The sequence below is a fragment of the Erythranthe guttata genome, chromosome 10 (genome assembly GCF_056151865.1).
Source record: "Erythranthe guttata isolate IM_541 chromosome 10, IM_541, whole genome shotgun sequence".
Taxonomy (NCBI): Eukaryota; Viridiplantae; Streptophyta; class Magnoliopsida; order Lamiales; family Phrymaceae; genus Erythranthe; species Erythranthe guttata.
Window position 1 is genome coordinate 6,538,583 of NC_142542.1, and position 21,578 is coordinate 6,560,160.

Below are 21,578 nucleotides of genomic sequence, written 5' to 3' on the forward strand. Positions count from 1 at the left end.
ATTTGATTGGATTAATAATTCAAATTCCGGATTAAGATTAAAATCAGAGTAAACAAAATTAGCAGAGAAAATCGGAATAAATTAAATTAAACATATTCTTATTTGGGAGCTTGACTTGACTCGGAGAAACCTTTTTATTCCCAAGTTCTTCTTGCTGAAAATACACGGTCAGTTGACTATACAATTTCTAATGCACATTGAAAATAATAATGATGTATTTTTATACAGATTAATTTATTCTAAGTAAACAAATAAATTATATTTTATTTATTTATTTCCAGGTTAATAATTCATGATCTTCTACAACTTGCACTTGAATAATGAGTATTTGAAATTGAATGGACTTGACCAGCATTTTCAAAATTGAAAATTGAAAATTGAATGTTTCCATTATAGCAATTTTTTTTTTTGGTATTAAAATTTATAAAAACGATGAACTCAAGAGATACGCGTGTTGATTTTGACACACTAATAAATCGTTGTAATTACTAAGTACTATAGTCGATTCGATAGCACCAAATTCGTCCATGCATCATATTTAGGGTAAATTACGAAATCCCTCGAACTTGGGTTAAATTATGGAAAAAAAAAGGGTAAATTCCACTTTACCCCTTCGTACTCTGCTTGAGAACCACTTTACCCCCTCGTACTTTCAATTTCACCGATTTACCCCCTTGTATTGTACAATTTCCCAATACAGCCATTTCCTTCAACTTTTGTCAATTTTGACTTTGACGCCGTTTGGTCAACTCTGTAAATTACAAAATTGCCACTGACGCGTCGTTTCTCCTCCGTCAATATTGTCATTTCTTCTTCTTCCACCACTTCCCCTTCCAAGATATCCCCAAATTGAACACCTAACTTAGTAAAAATCAAGACCCAAAAATTGATCGATTCCACTCAGTCCAAAGAAAAAAATATATGAATGTGTGAAACTTTCTCTTTTCTAATCTCGAGAGTCAAAGTCGAAAAAATTCAATATTTACGTCAATATTTTGACTCTTGACCAAATGGCGTCAGAGTCAAAATCGGAAAAAGTTGACGAAGAGGGTTGTATTGGAAAATTGTACAAGTACAAGGGGGTAAATCGACGAAATTAAGAGTACGAGGGGGTAAAGTGGTTCTTGGGCAGAGTACAAGGGGGTAAAGTGGAATTTACCCAAAAAAAAAACCCTACCTATATGTATTTACCAAAATATCCCCAACGTTTTGTTTATTTTTTACACCATCCGCCTTGCGGTGTGGTCTCTCACCGAGTCTTTTGAGTTCACGAAATATTCTCCTAAAATGCCGATCCTATCCCTGCATACGTGTGATTACGGATGAGTGAGGATGTTTTCATAATTTAGTTTAAGTTTAGGGAGGTTTTCGTAATTACGCTAATATTTAATATTACATCGCTGTGATCACTTGTTATTTAATATTTGGGCCTGAAACATGTAGCTGGAAATTCTTAATATGGGCCCACCGGGGAATGATGGGCCTGTAAATGTCAATCACGGGCCGATAAATGGGACTCGTAGAATGAATAAAATCAATAATTTCCGCACATTCCCTTTGCAAAAAAAAAAAAAAAAAAAATATATATATATATATATATATATATATATATATATATATATATATATATATATATATATATATATATATATTTTAAACATGGGAATGTAACAAAAATATTAAATGACCAGAATTATTCTTTAAAAATAAAAAATTAAAATATTAACTGTTTAATGCTACTATTCATATCTTTGGTTAGACAACTACGAGGGTCGTAAACCTACACTCTTGTATAATAATTTGTAAATTATATGAGAGAGCAAATTACCTAAGCTAATAATGTATGCCAAACTCTATTTAACGACCGTTACCGAGAAGATTTGAACTTGAGCCAACTGACACAAGTTGACTTGCTCCAATCGCTACACCATCTCCTCCGAGATTTTAATATTCTACTTTTGACTTATATGTTGGTAGTGGGTTTTTAGCCTAAATATATCCATACATATATTTATATACAAACACAAAAATACATTCCCAATATCCTTGTCCATAATCCACTAATCTTAAATTGAAAGCAAAGTTGTGATTATAAATGAACAATAATTTGGTTCAATTTCAACATTTTATCCACTCGAAATGATTAAATAGAGTAACGTTTGGCAGTTGCACGATCGAGACAGCTAGTGTGCACATTACTTACACTACAAGTACCAAATGTATAGAAACAGAAAATAATATTAGCTCAAATATAAGTTGTTATTAATTTAGTTTATTTACCACTAATAAGTTGAAATTAATTCTTTATTTCTCAAATTATATATAAATTTTTTTTTTAAATAAATCATATTTTATGGTTGACTTTGATGAGAGTGACATATATATATATATATATATATGATGATCCATGGTGGTAGTAATTTAAATATGTGAATATAAATTTGATAGGAATTCCACTCCTTCAGGAGTAGACATAATACTTGGCTTTTGTGAATTTCAAAGGACCACTTTTAATATTTATTATTTAATTATTAATTACAATGTCAATGATGATCGCTCTAAAATTTTAATCGATAACGATTAAGGCTTTAATCACTTAATTAACAAGATTAAAAGGAAACTAGATCAGTTTCTCAGTATTTAAAAAAAAAAAACATATATGTTTAGCAATGGAGTTGAACTGGGCTGTCTCAAAATAAATAAATAAATAAATAATAATAATAATTAATTAAATAATAAAAAAATAATAATAATAATAATAAAGGGAAATTGATTTGCTAATAATGGCTTAACAATGCATTAGGAATCCAACCTATTCACATTGTAATGTCACTTTTATAGATTTAAGTTGTTCCTTTCAGCCCTGCTGGAAAGATAGAGATCATACAAAACTATTTACAACTATACTTCAAAAAAAATCGAATACCAGACTAAATTATCAATCGGTATATGGTATGTACCAAAATTTCGATTAACACAAGGCATAATATTTCTTTTTTTCTTTTTTTTTTTTTTTTTTGGACCAAATTTAAAGCCGCTAGCTTCAATTGGATCACATATTTTTGTTTAATAAGATACAAAATTCGTCTTGAATTTGAGCTTGATTTCATATAAAACTTGTATAAAGCTCCATCTACTCAAGCTCGATTCATAAATTCAGTTAAACTCACCAAACACAAAAATCACGTATTTGGTCAAGCGAAATTCGAATACTTGTGAGATAATGAACAATTACAATAAGAAAAATAGTATTCTACTTTGAAGGTTGACAAACTAGTGTATTAGTTGATGGTTAAATACCTAATATATACACTTGATGTATGTAGACAACGTTGTTTTGTAGATGCTACACTCGACGATTCTGCACAATTAATCTACACATAATAACACACACTTATGAATATGCGTGTTTATAAAATTACCCGATATTTTTCATCAGGTGTAAACAGTAAACTCGCACCATACAAATGGATGGGATATTAATGCATTTAAAGCATAATCGTTAGGTATCACATCCTTTCACAACTTTAATTGCACCGAAATTAGACAACAATAATTCATTTGCCTTTTCTATTTTCCATATTCTTCCTATAATTATATTTATTTTTATTTTAAAAAATATTGTTTTTTCCCAATAATGTGACACTTAACAAGTTAAGCTATTTTGTTTAACTATTTTAGAGGTAAGTAAAACTATATATAACAGAAGTCTTAAGTCTTAACTACTCCATCAATGCTATTTTTATTTGTCATTTAAGATATAGACATACATATTAAAAAATTCATTAATTACACTTTCTTTTTTAACAAAATTACCTTCAATTACCCTTTAATGACATATTTGTAACTACTATCTTTCCGAATATTACTAAATTTAAAATCAACTAAAAATATAGTACCATGCAATATTTGATTCCTAAAACAACAAAGACTATGATTTTTTTTTTAATTGTAAAAAAATAAAAATAAAATGTTTTTTTTTATTATATAAAAGTCCAAAATAGTAATTAATTTGTTTTTAAGAATAAATCTATATTAGTAGTTGAATAAAATCAAGAAATACGCATCAGCTTTTTATTAAAAATAAATAAAAAATAAAAAAAATGTAACGAACAGTATACACACACACGCACTCACACACACACACAGACAGAAAGCACAACAAAATGAGTGTCACTTTTCAGATAATAGTTCTCAGTTGCTACCTTCTGCCATTGTATTTGTACTTGTTGTAGTTGGCTCAAGAGTTTACCTCATTAAATATCTCTCTCTCTCTCTCTCTCTCTCTCTCTCTCTCTTCTTTCTCTCTCTTGAATTTCATCTTCCCATTATTTCTACTGTTATTGAATTTATCAAGTTGTGGTTGAACTTGTATATATTCAAAATTATAGTTCTGTACAAGAAAATTCTTGTACCCAGTCATGGACCCTGCAGAGGGGAAAGCTTTTACCAAAGAAAGTGAAGAGGGCTTCTCCAAAAACGACTGCGCTGTTAATTTATCTCCTCCTCCTTCTCTTGCACATAAGGTGTTTGTTCATTTAACTCTGTGATCTGTCCATCACTTTTTGTAAATAATTTGTGACTGCTTATATTATTTGTTTCTTTCTGTCGTGGAATTTGTTATGTATGTTTACTATTATTGAATTTCGATGTGGAAATAGTGTAATATGAGTAGCTTTATGGTTCTTTGGAGCTGCGAATTTGGTTCGATTTTTTAGGAGTTTTTAGTATGAAATTAAAAAGGTAAAGTTTTTATTAGATTCTTGAAATAGTTGGTTTATTTGTCAGGAATGATGCATCCATTAGGGGTTTTGATTGTGTTAAGTAATAACTATTGCTACATGGAAATTTGTGGAAGGTAGTTTTGTTTGTGTAAATTCTTTGAATTTCGATGATTTTCGTTTGCTTGCTGGTGCTAAATTGTGGGATTTTGAATCTATTTATTTGCTAGCTCTTTTCTGCGGTACCGATTCACAATCTTATTTGAATCTGTTTCTTTTCTCTTTCTTTTGCTTCATCGTTTATTTGATTAACAAGTTTTGATCATCAAAATAATTGGATTGATAAACTTATTTCAATGGTTACTAGGCTGGAGAATTAAGTGAAATCGTAGTCGAGGAATCATCGAGCAGTCAGCAACAGCTGAGGCAAGAACTTGTTCTGAATATACCCAAATCAACAAATACAATCGAAGAATCAATCGAAGATTATGTGGCAGTAAACACTCCCCCTTCGACATTTCCAACTCCCAAAAGAGTCAATTTTTCCCCATTACCAAGCCCTAATCGAGCAAGACTCGATGGTTCTCCAGGTCCTTCAACTTCCAAAGGAAAATCAGCCATGAAAAATTTCCTCCCAAAACTCAGCTTCAAGTTTCGAAATTCAAATTCGGATATAGAAAAAGCTGCCATGCTGGCACTCGGAGTTTCTCCTGAGATTAGGGGGAAGCCCTCAATTTCTAGAACATTCTCTCTTACAAAGATTTTCGCAACAAAGATGAAGAGGACATCTTCTTTACCAGCCACTCCGATTTTGCACTCGAATCCCGAGTCTGCTCATGGAGGAATCGTCAGCAATGCACCTGATGTGGCAGTGAGCACCTTGTTCTTTCTTTTTAATTTGAGGTTCTCTGTGATTGATCAAGTGAACTAATTTTCTTGCACCTTCATTTAGTATCGATTCTTTCATTTATATTTTTGTCCTCTGACTACAGAGTACTACATTGTGCAGAAAGGTGGGCCCCGTATGTCAATACATCGTTCACGTTCAGTGCCCATCCTGAATGAAGATGGAAGTATGAAACAGATGGATTATTTAGGCAGTGTGTATCGAGTAATTCCTGCTACACCGAGAGTGACAGAACAGGCTGCTGCAACATCAATTCCCAGTAGTATTTCAATTGATACAGGTAGAGAATTCTCCTACATCAAGGGATTAAGGTTGTTGCCACTCGACTATGGTTTTATGATTTTTTCCTTCTTTTTTTTTTTTTTTTTTTTTGGTTTTTTTTTTTTTTGTTTTTGGTAGTTGAGGAGAATAATTATACTGAAGATATACCGGAAGAAGAAGCGGTTTGTAGAATATGCTTTGTGGAACTTGGTGAAGGATCGGACACTTTGAAGATGGAGTGTAGCTGTAAAGGTGAACTCGCGTTAGCCCACCAAGAATGTGCTATTAAATGGTTTAGCATAAAAGGGAACAAGAATTGTGATATCTGCAAACAAGAGGTTAAAAATTTACCCGTCACACTTTTAAAAATCCAAACTATTCAAACTCAAGGACAAGGAACTCGTCCACATGAAATAGCTCGATACAGGCAAGTAAAATAACATATATTCATATATACATATATGTATTTTTTCTTAGAGCTACGATAATTAAATATAAACTTATGGTTAATTTTTTTAACTATTACAGGGTGTGGCAAGACGTTCCCATTCTTGTGATTGTTAGCATGCTTGCATACTTTTGTTTCTTGGAGCAGCTTTTGGTAAAAGTTCAATCATTCTTTTTTTTTTTTTTTTTTTTTTTTTTAATTTATGAAGTGAAGTGATGATATTAGTTCTTTATTTGTGTATATATATGTAGGTCAAGAAAATGGGATCTAGTGCAATTGCAATATCTTTGCCATTTTCGTGCATATTAGGTCTCCTTGCATCTATGACATCAACTACCATGGGTATGATATTTTTTAGCTGTCCAAACTAAACCGTATATTTTCGCCTTTACTTATTTATTTTTTTACTCAAATATCGTTTTTGTGTAGTACGGAGGAAATACGCTTGGATCTACGCCACTATTCAATTTGCACTAGTCGTTATCTTTGCACATATTTTTTACTCGCTGGTAAGCCACCATCGAACAGAAAAATGAGTTCTTATCTTGGCTAATCTTGTCTCGGAAACCACTTATCTTATGACCATAAATAGCTTAAGACAATTTTGAGGTATTTCTTCAAACGCAAAATTATATGAATTTTTTTTTTTTAATCTATAGCTACATGTCCAAGCCGTTTTGTCGGTTCTTCTAGCAACGTTTGCTGGTTTTGGAGGTGCAATGTGTGGAACATCGATTATTTACGAGATTTTAAAGTGGAGAAGAACATTGAATGCTTGGTCAACTTCCCAACGTGATTCTGCACAACCAAACGAGGCATTAGCTACTAGTGATGCGAGGCAAGTGGATTCACAAGTACATCATCAAGGTGAAACACGGAATCAAGGATCCGCACACACTAATGTTTAAGGTAAAATTATTTTTGTTGGGAAATTCGAACAATCGTGTGGAGAAATCGAGACGTAAAATCGTAAATTGGCCTGGTGAAGAAGCTCTATATAAGTCTGTAAATATTATGGCTTCGACATTCTTTCTCGATTGATGGTGTTTTTTTCTTTTTTCCTTTTTCTTCCTTGTGTTCCTTGTGTTTGAAGAGGGTGTGTTTGTAAGTATATTTATGTCACAAATTGTGTTTTTCTATTCAGAAAACACAAATACAAGTTATATGTACATTGATGATCTACTACAACAGCGTCAGTTGAATCTCTAAACTTCATAAATATAAATATCTATATTTTAAAAACTTGAGGAAAAAATCAGCACCAATTAATTTTGTAAAACCCCTCTATGACTTTCTTTACTTAGAGAGATTTCGAGTTTTTAGAGCCACCGTCGAGAACGCAAGTAGAACAAATTACGCATCAAGGACACATCGCAAATAATAATAAAATCGGCAGACACGGCACAATGCACTGATACACAGTCTCAGTCATATACAGTACAAATAAAATCAATTCCATCGAAAAAACAATAATAATTATGTTTCGACTGTGGCCAATCAAAATTCAGAACCATCATTAACTAGCTATTCTCTAGCAAAACTGGCCAAGTGCAAAAATTCACCACCAATAAAACCAAAAAGAGAAAAGGGAAATTAAAAGAAGAAAGAATATCGAAGGCGCAACATCAATTATTTTTCATGGGATCACTAAAAAACGTTGCTCTCATATACTTACAACGAGTCGCGCATTCTATCTCAAATCTCATTTATCGTCATCAACCCCAAAAAGGCACTTTCTTTTTAGCCTTTTTCTCTACCTATACAATGGTCTTTTTTGTCAGTTAATTTTACTGCACATGAACACATCATATGCTTCTTCATCATTTCAGTAAATAAAAAAAAACGCATTCTTCGCCCAACTCAGAATAACAAAAGCTTTTATCCTTATTATTCACAAACCTCAAATTCTCTCGTCATTGTTTGTAACCTGAACCACTCACCTTCAAACTCGAGCTAGTCAAAGAATCTGAGTTGCCACTCGATTGGCTTTCGGAGGAAACTGGTCTTGTCCAAATTTTGACATGACCTTCTCTGCAAACTGTAAGAAGGGATTCCTGAGTGAATATCAAACCGGAGAGAGGCTCAGTGTGAACACGGTGAGCTACAAGTGGAGACAGCTTTGGAACATCCCTCATGCTTGGAGCAGGTTGTAATGTGCCAACTGGGCAAGCACTGTCCCAGTGAGACGACTGACTTCCCGTGCTGAAAGTGGGGGACCCACCTGGGGCTCGACGAACTGGCACTACAAGCTCGTCCATTTCTAGATCCCATAAGAGTAATTGTGTGTCCTGCATAAGTGACAAGTGATTAAAAGAATTATAATAATAAATAAGCATCTATGTCAAAGTTTACTCGAAAATGATCAGACTGAAGAAATGTGATGTGTATGCCACTTTGTAAGATTTGCTACAAGTGTAGATTTTTCTGGGTTTATGAATAAACACACACACACACACACACAATATGCAAGGTATATAAACAAAATATTTCCAGTTTATATTAGTGGCGCCAATAATGATACTTTTTCAGATTACCTGACCAACAGAGCCGAAACGATATACAGTGCTTTCTCCAACACCATCTGAATTTGAAGCCTGCCAATATGAATCAAATGCCACTCCACTAACCTGCCATCATCAAGGATGAGGTGAGATACGAAATTAAATGTAATACTCATATAAGCTATTCTAGTTCTGCTGCCGTTCTGGTATGAGCATCACATAGACGTGATTATATGAGAAAATGTTACACATTTATTAAGCATCTAAAGTTAAGGGCACATAAGATTATTTTCTCCCCACCTATAATTAGATAATTTAGTTTAATAGTGGAGGAGTTTTCTTAAAAGGGATTCTTATGCTACTTCTAATATTTCATAACCAGTAAACATGGTCAAAAGCCATAGTTAATTACATCAAAGTAATTTCATCTGAAAGCTAAGTGATTTATTTGTACAATGCCGGAAACTCACCCATGAGTTATGTCCCTCACCCCATGCTACAATCTTTCGATCTTCCATACTCCAAACTTGAACAAGGTCATCCTCGCCTCCAGTCAAAATGTACTTACCATCCATGCTGTTGTTTCACTTGCCATCAGTGACTCAATAATTTATTATAATAATTGAGTACAAAGCTTAATTACAGAAACAGCGTCTTTTGAAAGGAACATAACTATTCCCCAAGAAATAGAGCTCAATTCTGAAAGGGATATTGTGTACACTAACCTCCAAGCACAACATAAAAGAGCGCCATAGTAGCTTTTTCCACCACATATAAGTTGCTCATTTTTGTAATCAAAGACTCGCAGGTAACCTGCATTTATCGATGATGGATAAAAAGAGAGGCGGAAATGAAAACTAACAAGAGAAAACCCAAATGTAGAAGGAACACCAGGCAATGACAATACCATCTCTTCCTACAGTTGCTATATAAGCACCATCGGCTGAAAAGGCAATGCCATTTATTGAACCTTGGCATATATGCCATCTAGCGACTGGATTCTGCAAAAGAACCATATTATGTTATCTAGACAGCAATTAGACTATGGATGTTTACCAAGAGTAGAAAGGGAGAGAAGTAACAATTAGCTTATCGAACTAACCATGTGTAGAAATTGCTTTACAAAGAACCTTACTCAGTAATTAAAAAAAGAATGAGAGAATGCAAAACAAATTAACAAGCAAGCCAAAAACCATAGTGAAAGTGAACAATTCACGTGCGGTTCCTTTACTTAACAGAGTCTAAATTCTCAAACGGCATTAGGCATCTAAAACCACATGCATGTGCATAATACGACGTTTTCCACAAGAACAACAAAAATAAAGTCAAAACTAAAAGGGTACCCCGCGATTAGCAAATAAAAATATTACTTCTGAAATTCTCTTCCCACCCCTTAAATTAATTCTAATTCTCATGCCAGGTCTTAAATGTGTCACTAAACCACCTGATGACATGTGAAACAGCTGCAGTAATTGTGACCAAAAAGAGATTGGATAGTACAGTAAAATTAGCTCCATACAATATACAAAATCCCCTAATGCAAATTTCCATTCTATCAAGATGTGGCGTGGCATAAACATGGATTTCTAGGTCCAGCTCATGGAAAAATTCAAAATGTGACAGGAAAGACGATGTCTATGTGCAATAAATGAAAACTAACATTTCTATGTATAAAACAAATTATTTACATGTCAACTAATTGTCCAAGAAAGTAATAGAGTTACTAGAGACAATAGCCACCAAGTAACTATATTCTCAGAGGAGGTGAGAGTTTTGATGAGTTCGAGCATGTAGACTTTATAAGTGATTACAACATTGAAATGTTATCATATCCTTAAAAGTCAGCATGGTTGTCTAAAATCCATCAACATTTATGTAAGATTCAACCTAACTTGACAAAAACTAGACACTTGATGAGGGCACAAGAAATAACATCAGCTTGTTCCATTCCATTCCACCAAACGAACAAACCACCCTATACTAAGAAATGGTTTATAGATGAATCTAGTTATTAAGAAATGAAAAACCTATGGCACAATGTTATCAAAACATATACAGAATTGGCAATACCTTACTGTAGCGTGCATGTGATACAGAAAAATGAGCTTGATCCTTGATCACTGGGAATGAAGGATCACCAGAACCATCCTTGTTCTAAAGAATCAGAAAAGAGCGTATTAATTTCCAGATTCTAATACCGAGGAATTAAGTGAATGGCAGTCATTTATTCTAGATCGATTTCAATACTTGCCTTTTCATATACATAAATATTTCCATCTGCATGAGCAACTACAAACGAGCCATCACCATTGGGAATCCAGGCGACACAAGTGCAGCGACTGTTAAAAGGAAATATAGCAATTGATCAAAGAAAAATCACAGATTGCATAACGTATCCTCATTAATTCGAACAAGGATTCTAATGTATATAGTGTGTGCGCGTATGTATATACACATATTTATTTATAAACTAACTCCAAAGAAGAGCTCAGCCTTTGAGACTCGACAAGTGAAAACTACTGTACAGACATCACTTTGTAAAAATAATCAACAAATATATCTACTGGAAGTCTCACGGCGGACATTTATAATTTTTATAAACGCTATTCAACATGAGTTGTTTACTATGGTCAATGTGTGCATGAATCACACCTCAACTTTGAGAAATAATTCCATTCCTTCAAAACACAGATTGCAACGAAATATCTTAATGACCACTCCCAACGTGACATATACATTTATAGCATCTGAATAATATGGGGAAAAGAAATAGTCAATATCTTGCCTATTATTAACAGAACCATCTTTATTATAGTGCTGAGCCCCCACAAGCTTCTTTCCGACGTCTTGTAATTGTTGTCTCAGAGACACTGAATAAACTACACAACACAGAAACCAGAATCTATAAAATAAAAACAGTGAATCACAACATATCTTCCAATAAAAAAATCTAATTTTAAGAGGATAGACATACCATCTCCCGAGTTCAAACCAATAAGCAAATCATGCCCATCTTTTGCGTCAGGATCATATGCGTGGCAAACAGGATTTGAATTACTAAAATGTATAGACTTTATAGGATCCTACGCAAGCACAACAAATCTCAAAAATCAATTTAATTAGGAATCTGAGAATTCAAAAGTAAAGTGCAGATAACCACCTAAGTACCTTATCCTGAGAATTTAAGTCGCTCACGAAAATTGCATCACCAACGTTGAAAACCAAGTAAGTCCCTTTCCCATCGAAGTTAGGATTGCCAACAACATTGTTCGAACTCGAAGCCCCTAAAGATCCTATTCTAGTAGTGCTGCCACTCACTGGCTTACTTCCACCATTCCCTGCGACAAAACTAAGTGCCCTTCCATTACCCACACTCCATAACCTTGATGCCGCTGACCTCACACCACTGCTTACACCCAAACTTGACGATGATTGAGATGGTGTCTGCGTCGGCTTATCCTTGAGATGAGCTACCGTCACCTAATCAAAGAATTAAGGAAATCACTCCAAATTCTGTAGATAAATTGAATGTCTCGTAACAGTTTTCACTGCTTGACTAAGTATCAATTTCACATGAATTTGCGACTACTATGGAAATGAATTTAAAAACAAGAGGTACAAAATGAATACTGTATCCTGTTTATGTAAGGAACCGCCATATCACAATTAAGAAACAGCATTAACTTCTCTTTTCGATTATTTCCATTTTAACTTGTAAACAAGACGAGGGCAACAACTTTACCGCCTCGGGAAATCGTCTACCATATATATTCTAAATAATCTACTCCAAACACCGCTAGAGTGATCAAATACACACAATTTACATACAATCCAACAAAATCATCAAATCCACAAATCGACAAGCAAGTCATCCCCAAAATCCAACCTTTTTTCCTCATAAAATTAGTAGCAAGGAAATCCCCAAAACCCAATCTCTTCACACAACAAGCAGCAGAAACTCATACAATAGTCAAACAGAACTTCCGCAATCAAACCCTAAGCCATAAATTGTAGAAGAAAAAAAAAAAAGCCCTAAAAAAAAGATGGGGAGAGAAATTGACCAACCTGTGTGACAGTTTTGCCATGGGCATAGTGAAGAAGGCCCGCAGGATGAGTCTTCTCGTACTGAAGCTTGTATTTACCTTCAATGGTTTTGAAATAGGTCTTCAAACCCGGCGGCTGCGCGTTGTTCCCAGACGCCGATGCAGATGACATCATATTATTACTCGCACCACTATTCATCATCTCCTCCCACCAATAAATCTCAAAAATATCGATAATCACTGATTATTAAGTCCGAAAATTCTCCCTTTGAACAAATAAATAAAATAAATATATAAATATATTCCGAGTTCTGAGTTGTGCTTGAATGAATGCTGGGTCTCGAAACCGAGTTCGTGCGCTTATATGTCAAGGGTTTTCTTTTACCCTTTATTTCTTTTTTTCTTTTTTTTTTTTATATATATTTATTTCATCTGGACTGTGCAAGAGTTTTTAATAAGGACCGTTTGTGTTGAGTTTTGCTGTTTAAAGATGGAGACTAATTTGTATTGACTTTTTTTCTTTTTTTTTAGAGGGTTAGACACCTCTAGTGTGTGTTTTATGAGTTTTTTTTTTTTTTTTTTGCCTCTTCACATTAAATTATACATTATACAATGTATTTTTTTCTTTGTCAATGCTTTTTTATCTCAAACGTGTAGCAAATAATTTATTTTAGTATGATTTACACATCTTATATGACTAATTTTCTATTGTATAAAAAGGGGATCCCGCAAGGGATGGGCGTAGCTGTTGGTGTAAGAGAACTTGTGTCAAATGATCAAAATTCGAATTTTTATGTCGACGGTCATTAGGTCGAGTTTGTCACACATGATTAGTTTGGTGTAGTTTTACGTTTTTCTTATGATTTGCAAGTTATTATGCGAGAGTCTAAAGTTTACCCAGCGCATGTACAAGGTAGTTGGCTGCGGGTTCCTTCGTTACCAAAATAAAAAGAACGGGATTATTCATTTTACACAAATTTGGGATTCTTAGGGTGGAAAAAAGTGCTTATATTTAAGTTGGAACTTTTGGCTTTTAGGGAATTTTGTGAAATGAAAAATGGATAAACAAGTCTAAGGAGATAATGGAGATGATGAAGCACCCAATGTGTAATCGCCGTCCCAGTGTAATGCAATTACATGAGATGTGACCTTGATTTAGAGCCCGTTTGGCTAAGCTTATTTAAAACATCTTATAAGTTCCTACATCTGATAAGATGTTTTAAGAGCTGATAAGCTGTTATATCTTATTTTAAAAATTATTTTTTAAGGTGTTTGGATATGTAGCTTATAAGTTACTTTTTGTTTTTATAAGTTGTTCAGGTGTTTGGAAATAAAAGGTTTGTTTATTGCTATAATGACAAAAAAGTACATGACGCCAGTATAATTGTTAAACTTATTTGACTCAAATACTTTTGTTCCTAAAATATTATTATAATATTTACAAATTATTTTTTCAAATAATAATAATAATTTAAAATAAAAGTTGTAAAAGAAATATAATTTTTTTTTATAGATGAAAGAAATATAATTTATTATGGAGATAATAAGAATATTCGTGTATTTTTATATACATATAAAATATAAATAGAGAATATTTTTTTTTACAATTATTATGATAATTACGATAATTATATTTAACTAACTATTAATCTTGATTACAAGAATACGTTGTTTTGATAAAATATAAATATTATTAGTATTCATGTAATATAATAAAGTATTTGAGGGTAATTTTGTATTTTAAGTGTTTTAGTAAAGAAGCAAATAAGATCTTAAAGAAAAAAAGTGGGGTAGATGTACTTTTTTAAAAACATCTTATAAGCTCCCTAACAGCTTATTTTTGGAAAAAATAAGATCTTTTGCAATTTTTTTACCAAACACCTTTTAACAACTTATAAGCTCCTAAACATCTTATAAGATGCTTTTAGGAGCTTATAAGCTTAGCCAAACAGGCTCTAGTCAAATTACGAATTATTATTCTTTAATAATTATTATGAAATTTTCAAAAATTCAAAACAATTTTGGGCTCATTAATCAAATGTTATAATGGGCCTTATCTAGGCCGATGTTGAGATACCCATTTACTCTTTAATATTTAAGTCCTAAGGTTTTGACAGCCCAACCACCAACCATTGACTATATTTGGACCAATCATTTAATTCATATTTTCTTTTAATTACTATACGAAGAGTTAACTATGTAACATAATTTGTTAGATTTAAGTCGTGAGCCCAAAAGTATTTTGTGAGTCCAAAACCCAATAAATAAACCTGTGGCAACGCAATTTGATTTCTGATACCCTACCCTATTTATGCAATGTTTGAACGAGTGAGTGTCAGCATAATCAAATAAAATATTTTAGGGCAAATTATGGTCACTCCCTGAGTTATGGTTAAATTACGAAAACCCCCTCTTGTTTGGGTAATTACAGCCACACCCCTCAACTATGTATTATCTTATGAAAAGATCCCTCCAGATGTAAATTTAGGGATTTTAACTCGGTAAATCGAACCGACATTTTGCTACGCCAACATTTCATACCGTTTACCGAACTGAATATACAATTTGGTTCGGTAAATAACCGAATTACATAAATTTTATGTAAAAATATTTAAAAGGAGAGGTTGGCTGTAATTACCCAATCAATAGGAGATTTTTCGTAATTTGACCATATCTCAGAACCATAATTTGCCAATTGTATTATATAATGTTATATTTGTTATTATCTGTTTGCAACTAATAACCAAAAAGAACAACTATTTTGGCAAAGTAATAATGTTAATTTGACATATACAACTTTTCTTCTGCTTAATAATTCGTGGTGTAAGTACGAATATATTACAACACATTTACACTTGAAAGGACTTTTATGAAAGTCCAGTCAGCTCGAATCCAATTCACACTTTAGCTAAATTTAAAATATTTTAATTTTACATAGGTAATTGGAGAATATATATTATACAAAAAAAAAAAAAAAAAAAAAAGTGAAGGTGGTCAACCTCTACTAACAGAAAGTTTTCCAGTGCTTAATTCCAAGATAAAAAGCTAGATTTTTTTTTTTAAACAATTTAATTATTTGCATTTTCGAGCGCACTAAGAGATGAACACGAGTGGTTAAGGAAAAGTGATTATCAGGTCAAAACATATGTATAAGACAAGGATATATATATATATATATATATATGGTGTTTAGTAGAATCTTTTTTATAATTACGTAGTTTCCCATAACGTAACTTACGTTGAATTCAATTAACAAATACTGTGCCGTAATTCCAAAGCTCCTTTTTCACTTCCTACTTTTACATATAGTAAAATTAGAATATTAGAAAGTCAACTTTCGAACTTATCTTTAATTTGTTTGACTGCTGATGTTTTGGATTTTGGAATCACACTTGTTTACTAGCTTTTATTTCTCTTTTACTTTTGAATTATGGGTAAATAGTTAGACCTCGACCAAGTTATTTTTCTTTTACTTTTGAATTCTTTTACCTGTCACTCGACAACATATTTATTATTCGAGAGCATAGGTTTACTGAATGCTGAAAATCAATAATTAATAATTAAGGTTACCTTTTATTAGTTATTAATTTAGCGTGTTTTCATTTTGCAATATTGCAATTAAGCAATAAAAAACCCTTTTTGAAAGGACCCACATAATCAATTAACAGCTTGATCGACAATTAATTGAGGATATTTATTGAAATATTAGCATTGATTACCATATATCATGCTAAAATGATAATAGAATAGATTTATCTCGTTATTAATGGAGCCAAAATTTGAAGTTCGGGAACCGAATGCATTAAAAATTATGAAAGGGGACCGTTAATACTATTGTAATTTGCACACATTTTTTTTGTATCTGTTTATAAATTAATAGAGATTTGAACATGTTAGGGGGGCCATGACCCCAATCATATGCTGGCTTAGCCGTTGAATCTCATGAACTTATTCCCTTTTTCTATTCTATCAAATTGTTTTCTCAGACAATTACTTTGACTAACTAATGTATAAATCACTCTCCACCATAATTAATTAATATTCCTAAACAGAAAATTGAAAGATAAGAAGTTGAAAACAAGAAGCAAGACAAATCCAACGGCTGCTGCTGATGTTTATGTATACAAATTTCTAGATCAAATCAGACAAAATAAACAAAAACTAAAAAACCGGCGAAAGTTGACGGGGTCGCCGCCCGACTCTGAGCCTCTAACGAACGGTCAAGATATATCATATAATAAATAAATATTCCCATCAATTTCAAGAAAAGAAAATTAATAATAATAATAATAATAATAATAGTTGAAGTTGTTACGATGAAATTGTACACACACAAAATCTATTCACGCGCCACTTGTAAATCCAAATCACCTACTTTTCAACGTCAACACAATTCCTTCCTCCAACTTCCACCACCCATGGGCCCTACTTCCATATCATCCGGGCCCACAACAATTTTCTTTTTTTTCTAGCAATTTTATTTTTCCTATTTTCAACATAATAACACCTTACGTACGTACACACCCAATAATGCATACAATTTCATGATAACGTATTATAAGAATTAAATTTAGCGGGAAAATACGAATTTTTTTGAACTTTTTAAAATTAATATATGAATAATTTGCATATCTACAATTTTTATTTGAATTTATCTTAATAATAAATTAAATGTAGCTTCAGTTAGGTCGAACTGATTTTCTTGTTTGCTTTTGGTAGTCGTGGAATGGGCGTTGATAAAACAGTTGATTTTTTTTTCATGTGGAAATTATTAAATTATAAAAAAAAAATAAAAAAAAATACTATCTATATATATATATTATATATAGGTGCTGACCAATACTCATGATAAGGTTTTGTGCTTGTTAGGCCATTGCACATATATAATAATATTATATTATTATATGACATGCACCGAAAAATTAAATAAAAAAAACTGAGAAAATTAAAAGAAATTAAATTAACAAGTGGCAACTAATTAGTAGCTAGTGATTACTAGTGAAGTGGCTCAGCCCCATGGCCGAACTCATGGAAGCGAATTTCGCCAGCTCCTGCGGCGAGAACGGCCCACCGGCGCCGGCGCCGCCATCTCCTCCGCCGATCCCCAGAAAATCCCTAGTCAAACTATTCTCCACCCCATGCAACGCAGAATGCATGTTCAGCGCCGCCGATTGGCTAATCATAGACTGATGATGACGATGGCGACCGTCGCCTATATTACCAACCGCCGCAGTGCTGAAGTTCATCATTTCGTCGGCGGTGGGATTCTCCGGCCGCTGTCCTCCGCCGCCGAACACCTGGTGCAGCTCGCTCCTGTTTTGAGCCAAGGCTGCGTTGCCGCCGAAAGATAGATTGTTCGTCGTCGAGGAAGAAGAAGGAGAGGAAGAGTTATTGTTCATCATCACTCCGACGGAGTTACCGAAGAAATTCGGGTTGCTCTTCGTCGAGCCCATCTGCGCCGCTTTCTGCAGGAGAGCGGTCGCAGACATTGGCGCCGGCGGCGACGATTTGGCCGCCGCCGCCGGCAACTGGTGGCTTTCCGAATAAAGCGAAGCTAGAGAATCCGCCATCATCGACGACGATGTCGCGTTGTTCCCTTTGTTACCGTGATTATTAATTAACAACTGCTCCTCCTTCAAACCATGCTGCGGCGGGAGTAACGGCGATAGAGACAAATTCCCGTAGTTCCCCATCGACGACGAACTCGACCCGTATACATTGTTTGCCGCCGACATATGCATCATATGATGATCAGGCAAACCGTTATTATTCGAACCGAACATGTTCGAACTATGATCGTTCATCTGAGAATTAATATTATTATTCGCTTGTTGTTGGTCCATCCAAAGCGACAACGATCTCGGCTTATTCTGATGATGGTCCCCTCCGAGAAACGAATTCCCGGCAAACTCCGGACTAAACGCCCCGGAGAAATGCGGCATCCCGGTGGGATTAATGTTACTGAACTCATGAGGGTTACCTATCAAATTACTATTAACATCACTTGTGAAGTTGAAGCAGCTGTTATTATTCGAACCAACCGTCGTTACAATATTCCTTGCACTTTCTTCCGCTAATGCATCGCAGAAAGCTCGGTGCGTGATAAAACTATCTTTCCTGCATTTATTAAAAATAAATAAAAAAAAAACACTTATTACCTAATCATTTTGTAATAAACACACATACATGAAGCAAGCAGCATTAAATTCTCTTGCAACAAATATTAATTAATTCCCCAAAAAAAAAAAAAAGATGGAAACCTGGAAAAAAGAGTGCCGCAGTCGCATTTGTACTCGCGAGTGCCGCAAGTCTTGGAGTGGGCTTTCCAATCGGATTGAACAGCGTACTTCTTGGAGCATTTCTCGCACTTCCATTTCTTCTCGCCGTGTTTTCTGCTGAAGTGTTTCTTGATGCCGGTTAGGTCACCGAGGGCCCGGGCCGGGTCGTGGTGGACGCAGTTCTTCTCGGGGCAAATGTAAACCTTCTTCTTTATTAGATCCGTCTTCGCTCTCTGCTTCAGCTTCCATGGAAGATTGTGCCCTCTTCTGTGTAGCTGCAGATTCTGGTCTCTCTGGAAACCCTTGTTGCAGATTTCGCAGATGAATCTGTTCGTCGCCATCAGCGTCTTCGGCGATAGCGCTATCACTTCCGCATCCGGATCTAACCAGACCCGACCCGTTAGAGATGCTTAATTATTATCGATCATCATGAATTATAATTTATAATATATACATATGATGTATGTACCTGGTGTGCCTGGTAGATTGCGTTTCTTCTTGGCCGCGGAAGCGTTGTTACTGGAAACGGGTTTGGAGTTAGGGTTTGGGTTTGGGTTCGGGTCGAACTCGTGAGCGAAGATTACTTTGGCTGCTGATGCTGCAGAATTGGGAACAGAAAAAACATTGCCTGCAGACATCATTAAAATTTAAGGATGTCTTTAAATGCAGAGAAAAACCAAAAGGGTTTTTGGTAAGATTAAAAGCTAGCAGCGGTTGATCAGCTAGGAAACAAAACAAGAGGAGAGTGTACAAACAGATAAATGCTTTGGTATTATTCAATAAATCTGTTTTTTTTTTGAGCTATATATTACTCAAAACAAACAACAAAGAAAGAACCCAAAAATTTTGTATATATATATTATATAAGAACTAAATTTCGGATTCTTGTCACAGAGAGAGATTTCTGGAGGAGGGAGGGTTTGTTTGTTTGATTGATTTCAACAGAAAAACACCAAAACAAAGAAAACCATTCTAAAGCTAATAATATAGAGAACAGTGTTTCATCTCTCTCTTTCTCTCTCTTAATATTTCTCTCTCTCTCTCTCTCTCTCTCTAGAGATTGGAATTAAGCTTCTCATCACTTCAGCGTCGTCGTCCTATCTCTTTATCTCTTAATTTGAAAGTCGGTCAGCCATAGATTTAGCCGCTTGGGGTCCACCTCTCTCTCTCTCTCTCTCTCTCTCTCTCTTGTTTCTCTCTCTACATATATATATATAAAAAATATATATATAGATAGATAGATATATAGATACTGTTATTTGTACGTATGCATTGGCTGTATGCTGCTTGTAACCAGAATGTGTAGAGCTGTGTGTCCGCTCTCTAGTTTTTCGAGCTGAATTCCAATTATCAAGAAACGATATTTCATTCAAATTAACACATGAAATTAATTATATAATATTCCATAGCATATATATTAGTAAAATTTTATTGTTTTTAATAGTTATAATTTCTTCAAGATAATTGTACGTACTCTTACTATTAACGTACAGTACTTGATATGCCTAATTGGGCCAACCCAATGGGCCTACAATTTCTTTACCTACTGGGCTACGAGCCCAATATCGAAGACTAATATCACCGAGGCCCAAACACCTTCAAGTAAGGTTTGGGCCCAACAAAGCAAACCCAACCCAATAAACGACATATAAATAGAGGTTTTACTCATTTTATTAAGGTACGTCCTATTATCTGAGCAATACTACTAATGGTATTCTCTGGACTATTTCTATGATCAGCACGTCTGACTTGAGCGTCGGAGGGGTTTCCGCCGGATCAACCCCCGGCTTAGCTTATGTGTTCTATGATCGCAGGTACCTCAGGATCATCAAGTTGTCAAGCTACTGATCTGCTTTGCTCTCCCAGTTCGTTTTCTACACCACCCTAGGTGAGCTAGTAATTAGCATCATCATTTTGGCGCCGTCTGTGGGAACGATGCAAACCAGATCACGTAGCCAACAAGATCCTCCTGAGGCGTCTGCTCGGAGAGAAAATGACACAGCTAACGACCTCCCACCTTGTGGAGGCTCTGGCTTGCCACCTCCTCCACATCCCATGGATCCGCCTCGCGAGGTTCAGGTGATCCCCCCTCGGGACCCACCACTCGCCGATCCACCACTCCCTGCTCCTCGAATGGTTCAAATAACCGAGAATGCGCTTCAACGCATGATAGCAGAAGCTTCAACTCGCGCTGCCACAGAGGCCGAGACCCAATATATCGCCACGATGGGAGCAAATGCTCCCAACGCGATACCAGCACCTGCTCAACATGTGGAGCCACCTATGGCACCACCGCCATCGACTCCCTGGGGGATTACATCTGCCCCCAAAATATTTCGCTCGCCAAGGGTTATCAACTCCCTGGGGGTATACAGTGCCCCCAAAACATTTCGCTCGCCAAGGGTTATCGACTCCCTGG

The 21,578-nt window shown here is 34.7% G+C and overlaps 4 protein-coding genes across 4 annotated transcripts in view; 1 reads left to right on the forward strand and 3 right to left on the reverse strand.

Moving 5' to 3' along the window:
- LOC105961208 (syntaxin-71-like) overlaps positions 1 to 21,578 on the reverse strand; it is a 70,034-nt gene that overhangs the window by 30,992 nt on the left and 17,464 nt on the right. The window lies entirely within an intron of this gene.
- On the forward strand, positions 4,140 to 7,525 carry LOC105961222 (hypothetical protein). The gene is made up of 8 exons (XM_012985460.2): positions 4,140 to 4,526; positions 5,089 to 5,592; positions 5,731 to 5,908; positions 6,028 to 6,316; positions 6,418 to 6,490; positions 6,589 to 6,679; positions 6,767 to 6,846; positions 6,997 to 7,525. Exons 1-8 carry the CDS (start codon positions 4,422 to 4,424, stop codon positions 7,243 to 7,245), a joined length of 1,569 nt encoding a protein of 522 aa, XP_012840914.2. The 5' UTR covers positions 4,140 to 4,421; the 3' UTR covers positions 7,246 to 7,525.
- Positions 7,771 to 13,353, reverse strand: LOC105961221 (putative catabolite repression protein creC). Its single transcript, XM_012985459.2, has 11 exons — positions 12,904 to 13,353; positions 12,007 to 12,318; positions 11,813 to 11,921; positions 11,624 to 11,717; positions 11,090 to 11,177; positions 10,909 to 10,992; positions 9,746 to 9,839; positions 9,564 to 9,651; positions 9,309 to 9,414; positions 8,872 to 8,964; positions 7,771 to 8,625 (listed from the first exon to the last, which is right to left on the reverse strand). The coding sequence occupies exons 1-11, from the start codon at positions 13,081 to 13,083 to the stop codon at positions 8,251 to 8,253; spliced, it is 1,623 nt and encodes a 540-aa protein (XP_012840913.1). The 5' UTR covers positions 13,084 to 13,353; the 3' UTR covers positions 7,771 to 8,250.
- Positions 17,727 to 20,253, reverse strand: LOC105961220 (zinc finger protein JACKDAW). Its single transcript, XM_012985458.2, has 3 exons — positions 19,629 to 20,253; positions 19,142 to 19,541; positions 17,727 to 18,998 (listed from the first exon to the last, which is right to left on the reverse strand). Exons 1-3 carry the CDS (start codon positions 19,798 to 19,800, stop codon positions 17,867 to 17,869), a joined length of 1,704 nt encoding a protein of 567 aa, XP_012840912.2. The 5' UTR covers positions 19,801 to 20,253; the 3' UTR covers positions 17,727 to 17,866.

Bases quoted from the DNA above. Each gene is read 5' to 3' on its own strand.
- LOC105961222 (XM_012985460.2), top strand. From the start codon at position 4,422: ATGGACCCTGCAGAGGGGAAAGCTTTTACCAAAGAAAGTGAAGAGGGC. The intron at 5,909-6,027 runs GTAGAGAATTCT...TGTTTTTGGTAG, and splicing joins TAGTATTTCAATTGATACAG to TTGAGGAGAATAATTATACT. The intron at 6,847-6,996 runs GTAAGCCACCAT...TTTAATCTATAG, and splicing joins CACATATTTTTTACTCGCTG to CTACATGTCCAAGCCGTTTT.
- LOC105961221 (XM_012985459.2), bottom strand. From the start codon at position 13,083: ATGATGAATAGTGGTGCGAGTAATAATATGATGTCATCTGCATCGGCG. The intron at 9,840-10,908 runs GTATTGCCAATT...GTTCTTTTGCAG, and splicing joins CACATGCACGCTACAGTAAG to AATCCAGTCGCTAGATGGCA. The intron at 9,652-9,745 runs GTATTGTCATTG...CGATAAATGCAG, and splicing joins AGCAACTGTAGGAAGAGATG to GTTACCTGCGAGTCTTTGAT.
- LOC105961220 (XM_012985458.2), bottom strand. From the start codon at position 19,800: ATGATGTCTGCAGGCAATGTTTTTTCTGTTCCCAATTCTGCAGCATCA. The intron at 19,542-19,628 runs GTACATACATCA...GGGTCTGGTTAG, and splicing joins CAATCTACCAGGCACACCAG to ATCCGGATGCGGAAGTGATA. The intron at 18,999-19,141 runs GTTTCCATCTTT...TAATAAATGCAG, and splicing joins TGCGGCACTCTTTTTTCCAG to GAAAGATAGTTTTATCACGC.